The 18,739-nt window shown below is 38.5% G+C and overlaps 1 protein-coding gene across 2 annotated transcripts in view; it reads left to right on the forward strand.

Annotated features, from left to right (window-relative positions):
• Positions 1–2,032: 2,032 nt before the first annotated feature.
• The window catches only part of USP47 (ubiquitin specific peptidase 47), a 105,771-nt gene continuing 89,064 nt past the window's right edge, over positions 2,033–18,739 (forward strand). The window contains exon 1 of one of the 2 annotated variants that reach the window (XM_015537931.2): positions 2,033–2,305. In XM_015537931.2, the coding sequence (XP_015393417.2) occupies positions 2,267–2,305 (39 nt within the window). In that variant the 5' untranslated portion in view covers positions 2,033–2,266. The remainder of the gene's footprint in view (positions 2,306–18,739) is intronic. The other variant, XM_042959483.1, reaches the window with a different exon arrangement.

Genomic DNA, 18,739 nt, shown 5'->3' on the forward strand with positions numbered 1-18,739 from the left:
ACGTGATCATGACCTGAGCCAAAATCAAGAGTTGAACGTTTGACTGAGCCCCTCAGGTGCCCCCTAAAAATTCAAAATTAATGCAAACATCTATGATGAACAAAATATCAAAATTTTAAATAAAGACAAGGTCAGTACCCTAAAAAAATCTTACACATGTACATTAAAACTTGAAGGCAGAATTCTCTAAGCTATTGAAAACTCTTCCAGGCAACGAATTCCAAAGAGTTCTGAACCCATTTGTTAACAATTTAAAATGCAACATTTTCTGGCTGACATCAGGAAAGATAGAAAGTTAGTTGAATTTCAATAAAAACTTTTCATGATTGGTGGATGGAAGTGATAAAAATGGATACTTGCATTAGTAAGAACAGCCAAAGATGTACTTCTTCCATTAAGATTTACATATCTTTGTGAGTTATCTTTTCCAGCTTATGACAGCCATTAAAATGAGGTACAGAAATAGTCTGAACGTTGAATCAGACAATTTAATAACTGCTTCAGAAGGTATTAAAGATTTTAAAAACCATTGAAACCCAGTCAATCATATTGCTTTCACTAAATATATTTAGTGAGAGTAACAAGAATTCTTTCTACCATTAATATAAAAAATAACTCTTACAGTTACCTTTAAATGTTTATTTTTATCTTATCCTTTTTACATATTAAAAACGTTTTATGTCACATATAGCAGGATGTGTATATGACTTACACAAGTATACAGACTTACACACACTTTTTTTTTTTTTTTTTGCTAATAGGGGAATGCAATCAAAAAACGTTTAGAGAGGGGCCCCTGGGTGGCTCAATCTATTAAGCCCCTGATTTCAGCTCAGGTCATGATCTCACAGTTCGTGAGTTCAAGCCCCACATCTGGGCCCTGCGCTGACAGCTCAGAGACTGGAATCTGCTTCCTATTCTGTCTCCTTTTCTCTCTGCCCACCGCCCCTCACACTCAAAATTAATAAACGTTAATAAGTAAACTCAAAAATAAATAAACATTAAAAAATTAAAAATAAAAGTTTGGAGAGCACAAGTACAGGTAGTTAATGCTGTGGGTGTTAGGAATATGGCAGGATTATATTATCTCAGCACGGTGTAAAATCTCTGTACCCACGGAAGTCTTCACGAGGGACCCCTTGATGAGTCTTCATAAAGTAAGGTTTCATGAGTGAGATTTGGAAAAATAACTATTGCATAATTTGTTTAGTATAAAACAGAGCACAATGCTGACAGAGGAGATTTAAGCACTCTGAAAACATTCTTAAAGAAGATGGTATGTTCAAACCGCAGCCCTATTCGCAGAAGCGATCTCAGTCCCAGACTTGAACCTGTCGGGAGAAGGAAGTTCCCATAAAGGGGGCAGGAGAGTGCCGCTCTAATGGAGGGTGTGTGTGTGTTTGGCGGGGGAGGTGCGTGGAGAGTGACACCGTTTCTCTGAGACGAGGGCTGCCGCCTCCCCTCGCAGGAAATGGCCTTGAGGTCCCTCGAGCCGGGGCCATCAAGAGGGTAGGGAGAGGCGAAAAAGAAAACGCAGTTCCTTCAGGCTGGGGCCGCGTCTGAGGGCGGAGGCCGAGAGACCGCCCGTGACGCCTTCTCTTCCAGAAAGAGGCCAGGGCTATGTGAAGAGGGGCTGAAGTTCAGCCGCTTTTCTAACGGGAAGGGAGAGCCGTATTGGGGGTGGTGGTAGGGTCAGAGAGGGAGTTTTCGGCTCGACTCTTTCCCTGGTGGGCAGCGGGTCCGAACAGCCCCAGAAGGCATGGAGTATTCTGAGGCCTGGCCCTCTCCCTGCCGGCAGGGGGAGTCCCGAGATGGACGGTCCAGAATCCCTCCCACGAAAGGCGTTTGCGGGGCCGCTGAACCACTTTTGTACATCCCGGGGCTGAGTAAGAACTGAGGTAATTAGACGCGAACGACAGCTGCCTCGGCACCTTGGGCGCCTGGCGCGGGGCTGGGAGCCCGACGGTCCGAATTCTCGCGAGAGCGGCCGCCGCCATTTTTCCATTGATTGCAGCGGGCTGGGGGAGGGGCCGACGACGAAGGCGACGGCGGCGGCGGCGGCTGCGGCGGCAGCGGCAGCGGCGGAGCAGCCGTGGGTCGGTGTCTGCGCGCTGGTGTCTGAGGCCCAGTCTGAGGCCTCCGCGGTTGCCGGAACGCAGACGCTGGAGAGGATGACTGCCGCTGCCATTCTCTCCTGAGTTAGAAGGCCGCCACCACCCTGTCCCCTCCCCCGGCCGGGCAGAGAGGAGCGGCCGGAGTCTGAGCCATGGTGCCCGGCGAGGAGAACCAACTGGTCCCGAAAGAGGTGAGGGGCCAGCGGAGGAGGCTAGGCCCGAGGCCTGCGTCCGCTCGAGGCAGAGCAGGCCCGGGCGAGGGGTCGGCTGCGGGCCCAGCTCTTGTGCGGGCCTGGCTGTGAGGGAAGGAGGAGGTGTGTGGTGGGGGCTGTACGGTGGGTGCGGTGAGCAGTTGGGAGACCTGACTGGATCTAAGGGGCCTGGGGAGTCGAGACCTCCTTTCTCGCGTTTGTCGGGCTGGACAAATAAAGGAGCGGAGTGGAAGAGATCAGGTCCAGCTTTGGGGGAGAAAGTGGCCTTTTAAGTACTTATTTAACATGTTGAGCCAACATAATTTTGAAGACAAAATTCTGTAACAGTTGGTAATGGGCACGACAGGGTGACGGTGCTTCTTCTGGTTTTGACAGTGGCAGTGTGTAGCTTTCAGGGCTTGTGAAATCTACACCCAACTTGAGATCTGTGGGAGAACAGAGTTAACTGTTAGGACTTTTTTGAACTCCTGTTACTCGGTAAATACTGTTGGCCTGCCTAAATGGGGCCTATCGAAGATCGTTGAAAAAGTTAATGTGACTTTCATGTAAAGGTAAGAGATAGCCAAACATTACCATATGGAGAGCTGCACTACTTTTGTAGTTGGGTTGTGTATGCTAGTTTTGGGTGACTTCTTGAATTCTTAAAAGCAAGTGATATGAGAAGCCTTGACATCTTGGCTTCTCTTGAATAGTAGTAGAAGGTTAATGGTAGAATCCAGCACTGGCCAGTGAATTTCAACATATTAATAGTATCTCTGTTGGCTTTATAAATATCTTCAGCGTATCCAAATGTGTATTTTTAACTGGTTAATCATCAGGCTAATGCTTTGGATTTTTATTCTCATATACCTTAAATAGAGGCAGTGTCTTTTTGAAATGAGCTGTGTAGAATCTTGGTATTTGTAAGTGATGTTCCTTAAAAATTCTTAGTTTTGCTTTTTTAGTTGCTTTGTAGCAATTGGTTGTTACTTAAGCAAGCTCTGACACTGCAAAAGTGATATTAGAGTTATTTATGATAAAAATATTTTTCTAACTTTGTCAGATGATATTGTTTTGCAAGCACAGTTTTTTAAAAACTCCGGTATCATGTGTCAGTATTTATTCATCGAACATCACAAACTCTGTGCAAAGTGGCTAAGCAGATAAATTAATCAGAATTCTTGCCTTGGGAGCTTGCAAAGCTACTAAGAAAGAGAACACTGGTAATGTTCCTTGAGCTTCATTTAGGGGAGAGGTACCTTATTACCTAAGTAACTCTTATTCAAGGATCGAAGTAATAGTTGCTATAAGAAAGATACAACATGCATTTTCTTTTAGAGGTACATACTGCTGGTTTTCATTCTTACAAAAACCAAAGTTAGTCCTTTCTTTATTTTTTGACCATTAGAAAAATCAATATAGGTGAAACGTTAAGAAAATGCAACATCAGATTTCCCTGATTGGTGTATAAAAGACACGTTATGGATATATAACTTCGCAGGAAAATATCTGTTGTGTAAAAGCTGATACTGTAATGCTGCTTTTACCAAAGTTTGGATTTTAATTTCCTCTCCTTTAAGACTAACTCCTTTACCTAAGGCTTCAAGCACATCCCAGTTTTTTCTTCTTCTATATTTTTTGGAACATATGCCTTCCCCCCCCCCCCCCCCCCCCATCATCTAGATTCATCTTCAGGCTGTTCTTTTTCCCTGGCTCTTCTCATGATTCCTGGAAGCATGCACAGTAGTCTCACATCTTAAGACTGTCACTTGAAGTTCTTGCCTTTTTAAGCTAGCTAGCTACCTAGTTCTTTTTTGATAGCCATACTCTTTCTGAATTCTTCTTACTTGCTTCTCTTCCTTGGGTGTTCTGTTGCATTTGCTTTTGGTGATATTGTACTTTTTTGTTTTTTTTCCTATCTGTTTGTCTTATCTGCCTGCTCATTTAGTCAATGCCTTTTCTGTGTCCTTAATTATCACTTCTGTCTTTGTCATCTCCTGTCTGGTCTTTGTAGTAGGAATAGAATTATACAGTGCTAACGCTGAGGGAGAGCATAGTGATCATCTAGTAACTTACATCCCTTTACTTTAGAGATGAGGACATAGGGCCAGAGGATTGAAAGTGACTTGTTTAGGATCACATGAGTAAATTAGAGGGTGAGGACTAGAACTCACATCCCTGCACTGTTCCTTGATTATATTCTAATTTATAGATCCCTCCGTGTAACCTGGAGGGTCTGGAAGAGTAGTGTGTAACTAAATAAATTTGCTATGTGAAAATAAATTGTAGAATTAAAAAAAAAACTTGCTTTGGTTCTAATGGCTTATTATCAACAATCTAGAGGATTCTGTTGTTTTTGTTTGCTTCGTTTTGTCTTTAGGACCTTTGTATGGGGAACCTCTTACCTCTACTAGATTTAGATCTTGGTTGGGTGTGTGCATTCATGCATGTGTGTAGTTGTTGAATGAATAATATATTATTCTCATCCCTGAAGCTCCAGGACAAATGTATCATAGACCACTCCAAAGAAGGCAGCTTAGTGTAGTACAGGTATTGGTAAACCCTGTGTGTCAAATCCAGCCCGTAGCCCGTTTTTGTATGGCGGTTATTGTAAAAAAATAAATAGAATAATTTGTGCCACATGAAAATATATGAAATTCACATTTAGTATTTATAAATAAAATTTTACTGGAACACAGCCATGCCATTTATTTACTGTTGTCTGTGGCAATAGGAGAGTTGAGTAGTTACTATAGATGCTGTCTACAGGATAAATTTGAAACTACTTAGCTTTGTATTCAAGGCCTAGTACAGTTGATTCTGGCCACAACCTTCCTTTTCAGCTTATCTCTTCTCCCATGAAACAAGTTTTTAATACAGCCAAACGGGTTTCTCTGTAACTTGCTTTTTACTTCTGTTTGTACTATCCCCTCTTTGTTACTTCTTTGTTCAGACTCTTAGTATACATTTTTCCTTAAACACCCCATAGCTCATTTATTGTAAAAATCTTTTTATGACCATTTTAACCTTAGGGATTTCTCCTTCTTAGGATACCTTTACATATGACTGGAATTCATTTGGCAACTAATGAATAGTGCTTGGTGACATCTATTATGGTCTCAAACTGTAATATACATTTTTATATTATTATTTTTTAATGTTTGTTTATTTTTGAGAGAGAGAGAGAGAGAGCGAGCGAGCAGGGGAGGGGTAGAGAGAGAAGGAGGCACAGGATCTGAAGCAAGCTCCAGGCTCTGAGCTGTTGGCACAGAGCCCAATGTGGGGCTCAAACTCACAAACCATGAGATCGTGACCTGAGCCGAAGTCGGACACTTAAGCGACTGAGCCACCCAGGTGCCCCCACATTTTTATATTATTTTTTATGAATTCCTTGGCAGCAGAGATCTTTGTGTGTGTTTCTCAGTTCTCTGTTTTTGTATACATTATAGGTCTAGGACAGTATCCTTTCTGGAACATATATTCAGTAATATTCATTGATGTGGTGACAGCGTTGTAAAGAAACCTAGAATTCTAACCAATTATCCCCTACTTGGATGTTTTCCACAGCACCGTTGGCAAGCTGTTTTCCAACCTTTGCTTGAACATTTTCATGACTAATCTCTGATAACATCTTTGCCTTAGAAAAGATGTTATTTTAAGTTTTTGAGCTGAGAGAAGTCTAGACCTCTATACCTGCCATTTTTTGATGATTGCCTTTGGACAACAGAGAAATCCTAAATCATTTCCCATGGGATAGCTTTTTCTCATTGTTGAAGATGTGAGGGGGAGTAGGAAGTCAGTCCTCTTTTCTACAATCTGAGCGTCCTCAGTTCTTTAACTTTTTCTCAGTTGCTCTCTTTTAGACACAGTCCAGTGTTTTTAGTATCCCTCCTAAATTATTGTACCTAGAGAAGAGCAAAGAGAGTGTGATCTGTTCATTGTGGTTAACAGTAAAGCTTTTCACCTCACTTTTTCATTCTATTCTGTCTCTTTGAATTGTATTAATATTGGATTTCAGATCTCTTGCTTTTACTATTATCCCAATTTTTATTTATTGCTTTGTTGCTTTTATTATTCTCCTTCTTTATAAGGATTTGTGACACTAATATTTATTGAGTCCTCACTGTGCATATTACTGTACTGTGACATGTAAGGAATATGTAGAGGAAATAGGAGAGATTTATTTTTTCCCTCAAGTGTCTTATGTGTAATTAAGGATAAGGTACATATTTACTAATGGTTTAACCATAGTACTTAAAGTGATGTCCAGAGTGTATAAATGTAGAGAAGATGGAAAAGTGAAAGAAAAGACAAAAGAGTATTTAGTTTCATATCTCAGTGCATTTCTTTCTGCCTCTTTTCCATGCAGTAACTACTGCTTCTATATGGAACTAATGGTGGTGATAGTAATAACCAATATTTATGGAACATTTATTGTATGTCAGATACTGTTATATGTGCTTTGTATATATTACCTCATTTGAGCTTCACAGTGACCTCACATATGAGGTCTTATATGAAGACCATTGATATTGACAACTCTCAAAACATTATTTTTTTTTAATGTTTTTGTTTATATTAGAGAGAGAGAGAGAAAGAGAGAGAGAGAGAGAGCTTGAGCCGGGGAGGGACAGAGAGACTGAGACAGAATCTGAAGCATGCTCCAGGCTCTAAGCTGTGAGCTGAGAGCTGTTAGCACAGAGCTGGACGCAGGGCTCGAACCCACGAGCAGTGGGATCGTGACCTGAGCCGAAGTCAGATGCTTAACCAGCTGAGCCACCCACCCAGGCTCCCTGAGAACTCCCAAAACATTAAAACAACTTATTTTTTATTTGTTACCTGTTTTTCTTTTATTCATTTATTTATTTTTGAGAGAGAGGGAGCACACAGGAGTAGAAGAGAGAGAGGGAGAGAGAGAGAGAATCCCAAATAGGCTCTGCTGTGTCAGCACAGAAGCCAATGCTGGACTCAAACTCACGAACCGTGAGATCATGACTTGAGCCGAAATGAAGAGTTGGACGCTTAACTGACTGAGCCACCCAAGCGCCCCTCTATTATCTGGTATTTAATAAAATCCATCAATATTTACTACAGTCAATGTCAAATGAATATTTTTTTAATTTTATGTTTCCTAATTACTTGAGGAAATATGCTGCGATGATCTTTCTTGGTTTTGGCCGTTATTTAAAAATTAGCCTTTAAAAAAAATATTTGGAGTATTGATTTCCTTTACCAGTAAAAGGCAGTTTGGTAGTTATGTCAAGTAACAACCGTGGTTTACATATATTGGAGTGTTTAATAAAAATCATTAGTATTTCAGACACCATTGGGGAAATGTCCACTTAATAAAGCAAAAAAACAATGCAGTTGTGTATGATTCCAAATTTGTCAGGGAAAGAATGGACAATTTAGGGTTATGCGCACTTAAAGATTAGAAGGAATACTCTAAAATAATAATTATTGTTCTTGGATATCTGGATCATTGAGCTATATTTAGATTTTCTTTACATAGTTCAACAATGGGCATGTACAGTACTAAAAAAAAGAAATTTAAATGAACTAATTGTAGTTTTTGAGGTAATTTTTGGTATTATATTGTTTTTTATGCTGATTTTTATCTTTTCCCTCTCTTCTTGCTCTGTGTATTTGCCACAGAGTAATCTGATCCACTTGCGTGGCTTCAGCCTTTCATTGTAATATACCCATTTCTGTCTCCAGTCCTGACCTCTCTTCTTCTAGATTCAGATTTCCACCTGCATACTCGATATCTCTAGTTGGTTGTACTCTTAAGACCCACAAATTGAATGTAGGTAATATCAAGATCTTTTCTATCTCTCTTGTCATGTTCTCCTCTCAACACTTTTCTTTCCTGTTCTGTTCAGTTAGTGTTGTCAGCATCTATTGATTTGCTTAAGTTGGGAGATTTTTTTTTGACTCCTCCTTTTTCCTTTTTCTTATATTTAAATTAGTTCATCACTTGTATCCTTACTTTTCACTTTGTGGCTCTGCCTCTGTTTTCTCATTCAAATGTATTCCTGCTAAGTGGTGTTTTTTTGTTTTGTTTTGTTTTTTTGACCTGTAGGCTGTTCTCTTTCCTAAGCTGTCCTCTCCACAACATCAGTTAGTTTCTAAAACAGGTGAATTTATGATTTACTTACTTTGAAAGTTTATAGTTACTACTCTCCGATTGCCAAGTGAATAATAGGTACTGTTTATAAACACTGTGTGCCAGACACTATGCTAAACAGTTTACATATGTTATCTTATTTAATTCCTGTAAGAGCCCTCTAAGACAGCTATTATTTTTCATTATCTTATAGATGAAGAAGGTAAGGTTTAAAGAGGTTGAGGACCTTGCTCAAAGTTATAAAGCTGTTTGGTTCTAAGTCTGCACACACAGCCTTCACCAGTGAAAGTACTTCATAATCCAGCTTCAGTTGATTTTTTTTAAGTTTAATTTTTATCAAAGTTATACATGCACACATTTAAAAGAGTTTAATAGTTCTGCAAGATTATTGACAAAACATAGTCGCTTGCAAATTCTCCTTCCCTTTTATTTCAGGCTCTTCAAAGACAGCCACTTTCAACTCATTTTTTTGATGTTTATCTCCATATCTCAAAATAGCATGCTAGTAGTGTTCCTTCTTGGTTTTTGAGTTTAAGGCATTATCTACTGACTTCTTACAGTGGAAGATACGGTTTACTGCTCTCCCCAGCCACTCAGAGACACACTTCTCAAACCTGCTTCATCTTCCCGGTATTGTCATATTGCAAGTACTTTGGTTACATCAGTACTCAATGTGACTATAAGCTATTCATAGTTGAGCCCTGTAGTTTGCTGTGATTATTTTCCTTTCTAGTACATCTTGTTTTCCCTGAGTTAATGGTTTTTGTTTTTGTTTTAAATTGGCTTTTGTTTAGTTTTCTGTGTACTTCATTTAGCCAAGGCGTTCTCAACAGGGGGCAACCTAGTGGACATTTGGCCTTGTTGGGTGGGTGGAAGGAGGGCAGGGAGTGTGCTACTGATATCTAGTAGTGGAAGCCAGCTGTGCTGCCAAACATCACCCTATACTGCACAGGACATCCTCAACAAAGAATTATGTGGCTCAAAGTGTCACTAGTGACACTGTTGAGAAACTGATTTAGTCCAAACTCTCTCTCAAGTGTGTAAATCTCGTCTTATTTTGTTCAACCTACTAATTTTTTATTTACATTTTTTTGAATTGCAGCTGTTGTCTTAGATTTGCCTTTACTGTCATCTTAGTAGACCCCCTCAGGTCTCTCTTGTATTGGGTCTCCTCGTTCTGTATCTGATGTCTTCTTTCTTTGCTTGTTTTCTCATTTTGGAGGACCACTTTCAGTAGTGGTCTCTGGATGAGATACAATTTTTTCCAGACCTCACATGCCTGAAAATGTTTCTTTTCTCTTGCTTTATAGAGTTTGGCTGGACAGAGAATTCTTGGTTAGAAAAAAACTTTCTCTCAGAATTTTGCAAACATTGCTCCGCTGTTTTCTTTTTTTCAGTGTTGCTGTTGAGGCATCAGATGCTTAGAAGATTTTTTCCCACTATTTTGAAACTTTTTTTTTCCTTTCTGGAAGCTTAGAGAATCTTTTTGCCTACAGTTCTGAAATTCCTGTATTATGTGCGGGAATAGGTATAGGTCTTTTATAATCCATTTCTATTGAGTTCAGGGTAGTCTTATTTGTTCAGAAATGTATTTCATCAGTTCTGGGAAATTTCCTTAAATGTATTTTTTTCATTTCCTCCATTGGTTTTCTTTGTTCTCTCTTGAGTTCCTGTTGTTTAGTCGTTGGGCCTACTGACTGCTTTCTCTAATTTTCTTGTCTGTGTTCATCTATTTTCCATTTCTTTTCCCCTTGCTTTCTGGGAAATTTTTCTCAACTTTTATCTTACAGTTCTTCTACTGAGGTTTTATTTCTGCCATCATATTTATAATTTCCAAGCACTCTTTTTATTTTTCCTGAAAAAATTTTAAATATTCCGTTTCTGACTTGTGGATGCAATGCTTCTCTTATCCCTGTTGGGAAATTAGTATAGTTTTCCTCTCTGTGTATTCCCCCTTTCCTCCAGATTTCCTTTTTGTGTTTATTTGCTTGGGCTTTGTCTTTCATATGAGATGGCTGGTGATCCTTCCAAGTCAGCTCTTAAAAGAGGTGGCTTAAAAAGCTTAGAAGCCCTACAAGTGGGTGATTATGATTTTCCCTGTAGAGGGATATAGTTGAATAACTTCCTTGCAGATTACCAATGACACATCTTCTATCTTGTGCTGGACTGATTTCCCAGAAAAGGTTTCTGATCTTATGCCGGGAGAGGACAAGCTTGGGAGTTGAGTAGGAAAATCATTAAGAATGTAAAAGAATGTAAATACATTTTCATTTGTTCTCCAGGTTTCAGTATGGCATTCCTCACATTCATTTGAGCCTGGCGTCCTCTAGTGCAGAGACACCCTGTTTCATGCTCTCCGAGGTCATTTGGCCTTTTGCCAGGGAGGGTCAAGGAGTAAAAGAGGGGCCTGGGGGTTCTCACTGCCTCTTAAATTTCAATCTGTTCTTCTAGTTTGGACCCCACCCTTATTCCCACGGTGTCTGAAAATGCCAGCTTCTGTGCCTTTTAGGGTTTTTTTTTTTCCCCTCCCATTTTCCTTTAAAGTTTTTTTGTAGAAAAGTTGGAAAAAGATTGGAGAATTCTCATATACATTTCACCGAGCTTCTCTTCATGTTAACATCTTATGTAACTATGAACACTTATCAAAAGTAAGAAATTAACCAGATTTAACTAGTTTTTCCACTAATGGGCTTTTTTTGTTCCAAGATCCAAATTCTTGATCCTATGCTGCATTCTGTTGCCTTGTCTCCTTAGTTTCCTTTTATCTGTGACAATCCTCACCTTTTCCTTCTTTCATTGACCTTGACACTTTGAAACAGTTATTTTGTATAATGGCCCTTAATTTGGGTTTGTCTGACATTTTCTCATGATTTATGACCTCTCTCATGAGGTTAGGAATTAAAGAGAGGGATATTACAGATGTGATGTGTCCTCAGTACATCATATGGGAGGTCTTGGGGAATATGATGTACTGCTAGTGATGTGTTAACCTTGATCTCTTGGGTATGGTGTCTGCTGGGTTTCTCCACTTGTAAAGTTACTATTTTCCTCTTTAGTAATTATTAAATATTGGAGAGTATGCAGTTATCTTGTTTCTTTTTAAACTTATTCTGCCTACTAATTTTTAGCATCCATGTATGGATCTTGTCTTATTACTGGTGCATTCTAATAGCAATTTTCTATTTTCCTCATTATTTCTGTGTTTATTAATTGTAATTCTGTGAAGAAGAGTTATCCCTATTCTCCATATATCTACTTATATGTTTATATCGATATAGACTTCTGGGTATTTATTGTATTCTTTCAATTATAACCCAATACTATTTTATTTGCTTTGTTTTTTAAGCTGTTCCAGTCTTGGCCAGGGAAGCTCTTTCTGGTTGGCATTGGTGTGTTCATCCTTGCTTTTTGAGCACTTAACTTACTTTCTGGCACCACATTATGCTTCAGCCCGTGGTATATTTTCTCTGCCTCAACCCTGGAAACATCACTTCTGGGAGTATAGGAGGTCTTTTGGTATAAATGTAAATCTGATATAAACCAGGTGTCTGGTTTTCTTCTAAGCTAATGTAGAATTCAGCCTCTTCAGATGTAGAGTCATTACCATTTGATCTGCTTTCTGGTTTCTAAAACCATGTTTCTGGTTTCTTACAGGTTTAGGCTCTTCAAAATATTTCTTTACTCTTATTTTAGCAATATCTTGAGAAGCTGCGGAGCTGAATGCCTATATGTAATCAGTCTATCCTCTTTAACCTCTTTAATCAGTCTATCCTCTTTAAATTCGTAACTTAATGTTTTTGTCTTCTGCCCCAGGCCAGTTTTGTTTTAGCCACATTTGACTGTATTAGTTGCTGTTCCTAGGTGAGTTGTTTGCTTTCATGTGTCAATTCTGTGCCCTGCCCTGAGTGCATAGTATGAAGTACTTTTTTATCATCTGGTTCCTAGGGAGTTTTAAATGGGTGAATTGGATTTTACATGAAAACTACTATTTAAGTACTTTTTTAGGGTTTCCTCTTTTTTATTTTCCATTTCTTTTGATTAGTCACATAAACTTTTTGCATCTTAGTGTTGAGGTACCACAATTTTTTGCTGGAATGGAAGGGAGAGAGCCAGTACATTTCTGGGGTACTAGAGTACCATGGTAGCCCAACTTGGAAAGAAAAAATTGTATTGAAAATAGGGTGTTGTGAAAAACATAGTATTAAATGTATATTTAAATATCTATTATAAATTAAGGTTCCAGAAGACATCTACTTTTAAAACGGATTCATTTTTTTTAATGTTTATTTATTTATTTTGAGAGAGAGACAGAGCGTGAGTGGAGGAGGGACAGAGAGAGATACAGAATCCGAAGCAGGCTCCAGGCTCTGAGCTGTCAACACAGAGCCCGTTGTGGGGCTTGAACCACAAACCATGAGATTATGACCTGAGCTGGAATCAGATGCTTAACTGACTGAGCCATCCAGGCACCCTATTTGTGTGTGTGTATATGTGTGTGTGTGTGTGTGTGTGTGTGTGTGTGTGTGTGTGTGTGTGTGTGTGAGAGGTTTATTACACAGATTTTAAAGTGTTCTGTCCAGATACTGTTAGCTTAAAACCTAATTTTGTACGAACATTCTCCATTGTACAAAGTCTCTGGGGCAAAATGATTGTGATTGGCAGTGATGGCAAATGATTAGCAAAAATGACATAATCCTCCACATCAGGATTCTTAAAGAGCACACCTTTCTCCTGAGCATTATTTGGTATTTATATGGTGGAAGAAGGGGTGGATATAAGTGTAGTGTAAGTAAACAGAGGTCTTCTTTCTGTCTTACTGCATACTTCTGTTTACTTTATCTCTAGGTGTGGAAGCAATAACAACTGCTATATTCTTTTGTTTAGTAGGACCAAACTGAACCGTGCATACATAAAGTAGCCATGGATATGAATATTTTCATTTACATAAAACTTGCTACAGCCCACTGTTGAGAGATTACTGTTTTTATGAAAATTACTGAGATATATGTCTTGAATTTTGATGTTTTTTGAAAAAATGCTTTTAAAATTTTATCCTACCAGCAAAATCTAGCCCCTCTTACTTCCTACAAGAAACCGTCCTGATTCTCCTCTTTCAACCAGATTGCATTTCCCTAACCCTGAAACCCATTGCACTGTATCTTTTGGCATTTGAAAATTATACCCCCTTATTATAAGTTACATGTTACTGCGTTAATACCTTTATTAGATTAGAAACTCTTCTCAGTCAGGAGATGACAGCCAGAGTGCCTGGGTTTAAATACTAAGCATTGTGACCTTGGGCAAGTTACTTAGCTTCTTGGTACCTTAGTTAAATGAGGATACTAGTAACTACCTCCTAGGGTTGTTGGGAACATGAAATGAGTTAATACATGTCTTGCATATAATAAGCACTCTATAAATGTGCAGTAGGTATCATTTTTGTTAATACCTTCATTATGTTATTGCTTGCATCCTATATTCTTTCTAGGGGCCAGCACATTTATTGTTGTCCAATAAATAGTTATTGATGAAATGAAATTGTATTTTAGTTATTAAATGTACTAGTCAGTTATGGTTACAGTTCTGATTATGACCTGTCAGCTAAATATCTTTATGTGTTTGCACAAATCCTAAATGATTGTTTGATTGGACAGGTTCTTTTATATCCTGAAATATTGCTGGTATGAATATACTGCTATTCTTAGTGTTTTGAAAACTGAAACATGTAACAGAGTACAAATACTAGAAACAAATTTTTGAGTCTAATGAGGTTCTGACAAAAATCAGTTTAGTATGTATAGGTATTTGTCAGGATACCTTATGGGATTAACAAATTAGTGCTTTGTAAGATTTAGTGTGAAATGTTATTTTAAAGCAGGATCCATGTTAAGAGTAGTTTGTTTCTGGGGCGTCTGGGTGGCTCAGTAGCTTAAGCGTTGACTCTTGATTTCGGCTCAGGTCATGATCTTATGGTTCGTGAGTTTGAGCCCCACTTTGATCTCTGTGCCTGCAGTGTGGAGTCTGCTTGGAATTCTCAGTCTCCTTCTCTCTCTCTTTCAAAATAAATAATAAACATCACAAGAAAATAATAGTTTGTTTCTGAAAGAACTTTATGTGTTCGATAATTCTGATTTTCTGTAACTCTAGAGTAGTACCAATTGACATGGATGGAAGAGACTGTTGCTGTCAGTTGTATATTGATTGTGCTCTAGATTTGATCCTGTGTAGTTGACTGCTATGAGACTTGCAGTCTTTCAAATATCAGCATAACATGCTTGTATTCAATAAATACAGTGGCTTCCCAGTAGAGAGGAATTAAGGGCTATTAAGTGACATAATTAAGAAAAGATTTGGAATTTAAATCTTTCTGTATATAGTGAATCCAGTACCTTTGTTAAGATTATAGATTTAGCTTTAGGAAGACCATGGACCTCATTTATGACTTAAGTGAAATTTTCTAGTATAATCAAAGCATTGTAGTCTGACTATAAATATCTTTCTTGTTTCAAATGATACTTAGCTATTTTTATTTAATCATAAATATCCTTTTTCAATAGCTCCTGATGCACAATTCATTCATTCAGTTAAGCACTGAGTTAGTAGCTGCTAGGAGTCAGATTCAAAGATAAATAAGGAACCTGACCTAGTTCTAGAGGCTAGCCCAGTTAGTTTAGTTAGAGGGAATAGTGTTTAAAACACAAACGTTTGTAATATATTTTAAGGAAGTGAGAAAAAGTTTAGGGTACATGCATAGGTTGTCTGGGATTCAGTAGGAGAAGATGGTTCTGGAAGGTTGTGTCTTAAAATGCTGAAGGCTCTGTATGCCTATAAGGAGGTTAGATTTTTTATTGTGTATACATTAGGGGGCAGGAAAAAGTTTTTCCTAGAAAAAGTTAACAGGTTTGTTTATAATTGTTAGAAAGCTTAATTCCTGAAACTCGTTCACTGAAACATTTTTTACTTGTGTGAATGTTTTATGTCCCTGCATTAGTGTGAAAAATCTACACACAAATGAAAGTGGAAGAGGAGGAACTTGCTAATACCTTATTCTCTTGTTTTTGTTTTTTCATTTGCAGTTATTTAATTAGGTACTTTTTTGTTTTTTAAGAATGAAGTATTTCCCATCATAATGCATCCTAAGTGCATTTCCCGCATATGAGTTGTGCTGGCAGAATATCTTTTGGCATAATTGTTATATTTTTATATGGATAACCCACAGGTAGGTGTCTTCAAATATGCTAAATAGATAGGTTTCATTTGCCTTCAGAAAGTGCTAGGAGAGCTACACTCTGGCAGTATAGATCTGTTTTGAAGTCCTAAGCAATTTCTCACACTCGATGCTAGAAGGGAAGTTTGCAAGTGAGAAGTTCAGTGTTCTGATTTTCACTGACAGTACAAGGCTTATAACAATGTGGTTTCTTCACATAAGACACATTTTTGTGAGTGACTTTTGTAGTTGGTTGCTTCCTGAGTGCTTTAGCACTGATCTGTTTGCAGGCATTAGGCTTGGTAGAGATGCTGATATAGAGAACTCCAGTGTTTACCACCCTTCCTATTGGCTGAAGCTCAGGAGGTAGAGGTAGCACTGGTGTTGGAGAATAATGACTCTCATGATGACTGTCATGTTGGCAGCTGCGCAACTGAGAACACCACAAAGAAATGTTTTTAATTAGGGGATTAATGAAATCATCCCAAGGATATCCCCAATGTTCCAAATAAAATTAAGACTTTAATTCTTAACCACAAGGAGCTCTTGACATAGCCCTGGTTGTGGGTTGCATTAAAAAGTAGAATTTTTGGGGGCGCCTGGGTGGCTCAGTCGGTTGAGCGTCCGACTTCGGCCCAGGTCATGATCTCGCGGTCCGTGGGTTTGAGCCCCGCATCGGGCTCTGTGCTGACAGCTCAGAGCCTGGAGCCTGTTTCAGATTGTGTCTCCCTCTCTCTCTGACCCTCCCCTGTTCATGCTCTGTCTCTCTCTTTCTCAAAAATAAATAAACATTAGAAAAAAAAATTTTTAAAAAGTAGAATTTTTGACTCGTCTCCTAAAAGGTGTGTATTGCTTTATTAAATATAAATGAATTTATATACATTTATTCCATTTTATTGATATAAAATGTCTACCCTTTTATGTGTTTAGGTGTTTTAATTTTTTTTAAGTTCATTTATTTATTTTGAGAGAGAGAGCAAGAGAGAGTGTGGGAGAGGGGCAGAGAGAGAGAGAGAGAGAGAGGGAGAAAGAATCCCAAGCAGCCTCCATGCTGTCAGTGAAGAGCCCAACATGGGGCTCGATCTCACAAATCATGAGATCATGATAAGGTGTTTTAATATTATTGCCTTTAATTTTGAGTTTATACCAAGTTGTGTAATTTGTTACGTTATGTTTATTTATAGTACTTTGTGGTAATGAAAGAGAATTGGTGAAAAATTAGATACCCAGCGATGAAGTCTCTTATTAAAAGACATTTGAGAAATATTACTGCTTTAATTTTGACATTTTAAATATACATGTCTTGTAATATTTATTTATCATTACGTTATTTACCATTAACATGGCACAAATACAGACTCAGAATAGACACAGAAAGAAATAGACACAGAAAATGTTTCTACAATTCAGTAATATGATTTAATATAGAAAGGATGTAGTAGTTAGGTATTACAGCCCCTTCGTTTTTAGATTAGAAAAACAAAAAGGCCGTACAAGCTCAGTAACTTACTCAAGGTCTCCTCTAGTGGAAGAACTTGAATGAAACTTTTTTTTTTCTTTAAGTTTATTTATTTTGAGAGACAGGGGAGGGGCAGAGAGAGAGAATCCCAAGCAGGCTTCACACTGGCAGTGCAGAGCCCGATGTGGGGATTGAACTCATGAACCATGAGAACATGACCTGAGCTGAAGTCAGATGCTTAACAAACTGAGCCACCCAGGCGCCCCAAACCGAACTTTTCTTTTAAAGTCAGGTTTACTGAGGTATAATTTATATAGTAAAATTTGCCCTTTATGGTATACAGCTTTGTGAATTTTGGCAAACTGATAGGATTGTATAGCCACCACTACAGTCTAGATATTGAATATCTCCATTATCTTAAGAGAGTGTTCTCATGCCCCAGTCCCCACCTCCACCTGCCACTGCCCCCATACATGTTCAGGGCCTACAACCACTGATCTCTGTCCTCATATTTTGCCTTTCTAGAATATCATATAAATAGAATTCATATAATATGTAGCATTTGGAGTCTTCTTTCCTCTAGTATAAAACTATCAGAGTCATCCATGTTGTTTAAGGTATCAGTAGTCTTCCTTATTGCCAAATGCAACCGTTGTTCATCCATTCACCAGCTAATGGACATTTGAGTTGTTTCTAGTTTTTGGTGATTCTGAATAAAGCTGCTACAAATAGTTGCGTACTGTGTTTTGGGTGGTAAGTACATATTTAACCTTGTAAGACACTGCCAGACTCTTTTCTGAAATGGCTGTACTGTTTTGCATTTGGATCAGCAATGTATGAGCATCTTAGTTGCTCTACATCCTTCCTTGTTGGTACTTGGCAGTTTCAGGGCGTCAGGGGGGTTGTTTGTTTAGTTTTTGCTCTGTTTTTTTTTTTAACCATTCTACATTCTAGTAAGTGTGTCGTGATGTCTCTGTGGTTTAATTTGCATTTCTGTAATGACTAATGATGTATAGCATCTTTTCATGTCCTTGAGGATTTTTATTAAGCCTGATAAGAAAATATACTTTATGCAATTATTACATTTGCTAGGTACTGATAGGAGAGAGAGAAGATAGAAGAGTACCTGTTCATGAGGAGTTTATGATTTACAAAGGGAAAACTGGTAATTACGTTAAATGGTCATGGCTATTTGATAACCCAGTTCACATAGTCCCTGGTCTGATGAAAGGAAACGGTTGGGGAATCAGAAAACTCAGTGGTTTGACTTTGCCTTAGTCTCTTAACCTTTCTCGGTCTTTTTTATCTTCTTTTAAATGAGGGAGTTGGACCAGATAAGGTATAAGATTTATCTCTAAATTATAAGTCTACATAAACTAGGAGGTAGGAGTCTATATAAAGTAGGAGGTGTTTTTACTACTTTTATTTATTTAAAAACATTTTTTTTAACGTTTTTTATTTATTTTTGAGAGAGAGAAAGCGTGAGTGGGGCAGGGCAGAGAAAGAGGGAGACACAGAATCCAAAGCAGGCTCCAGGCTGTGAGCTGTCAGCACAGAGCCCAATGTGGGGCTTGAACCCCTGAACCATGAGATCATGACCTGAGCCAAAGTCGGACACTTAAGCGACTGAGCCACCCAGGT

The sequence above is a fragment of the Panthera tigris genome, chromosome D1 (genome assembly GCF_018350195.1).
Source record: "Panthera tigris isolate Pti1 chromosome D1, P.tigris_Pti1_mat1.1, whole genome shotgun sequence".
NCBI lineage: Eukaryota > Metazoa > Chordata > Mammalia > Carnivora > Felidae > Panthera > Panthera tigris.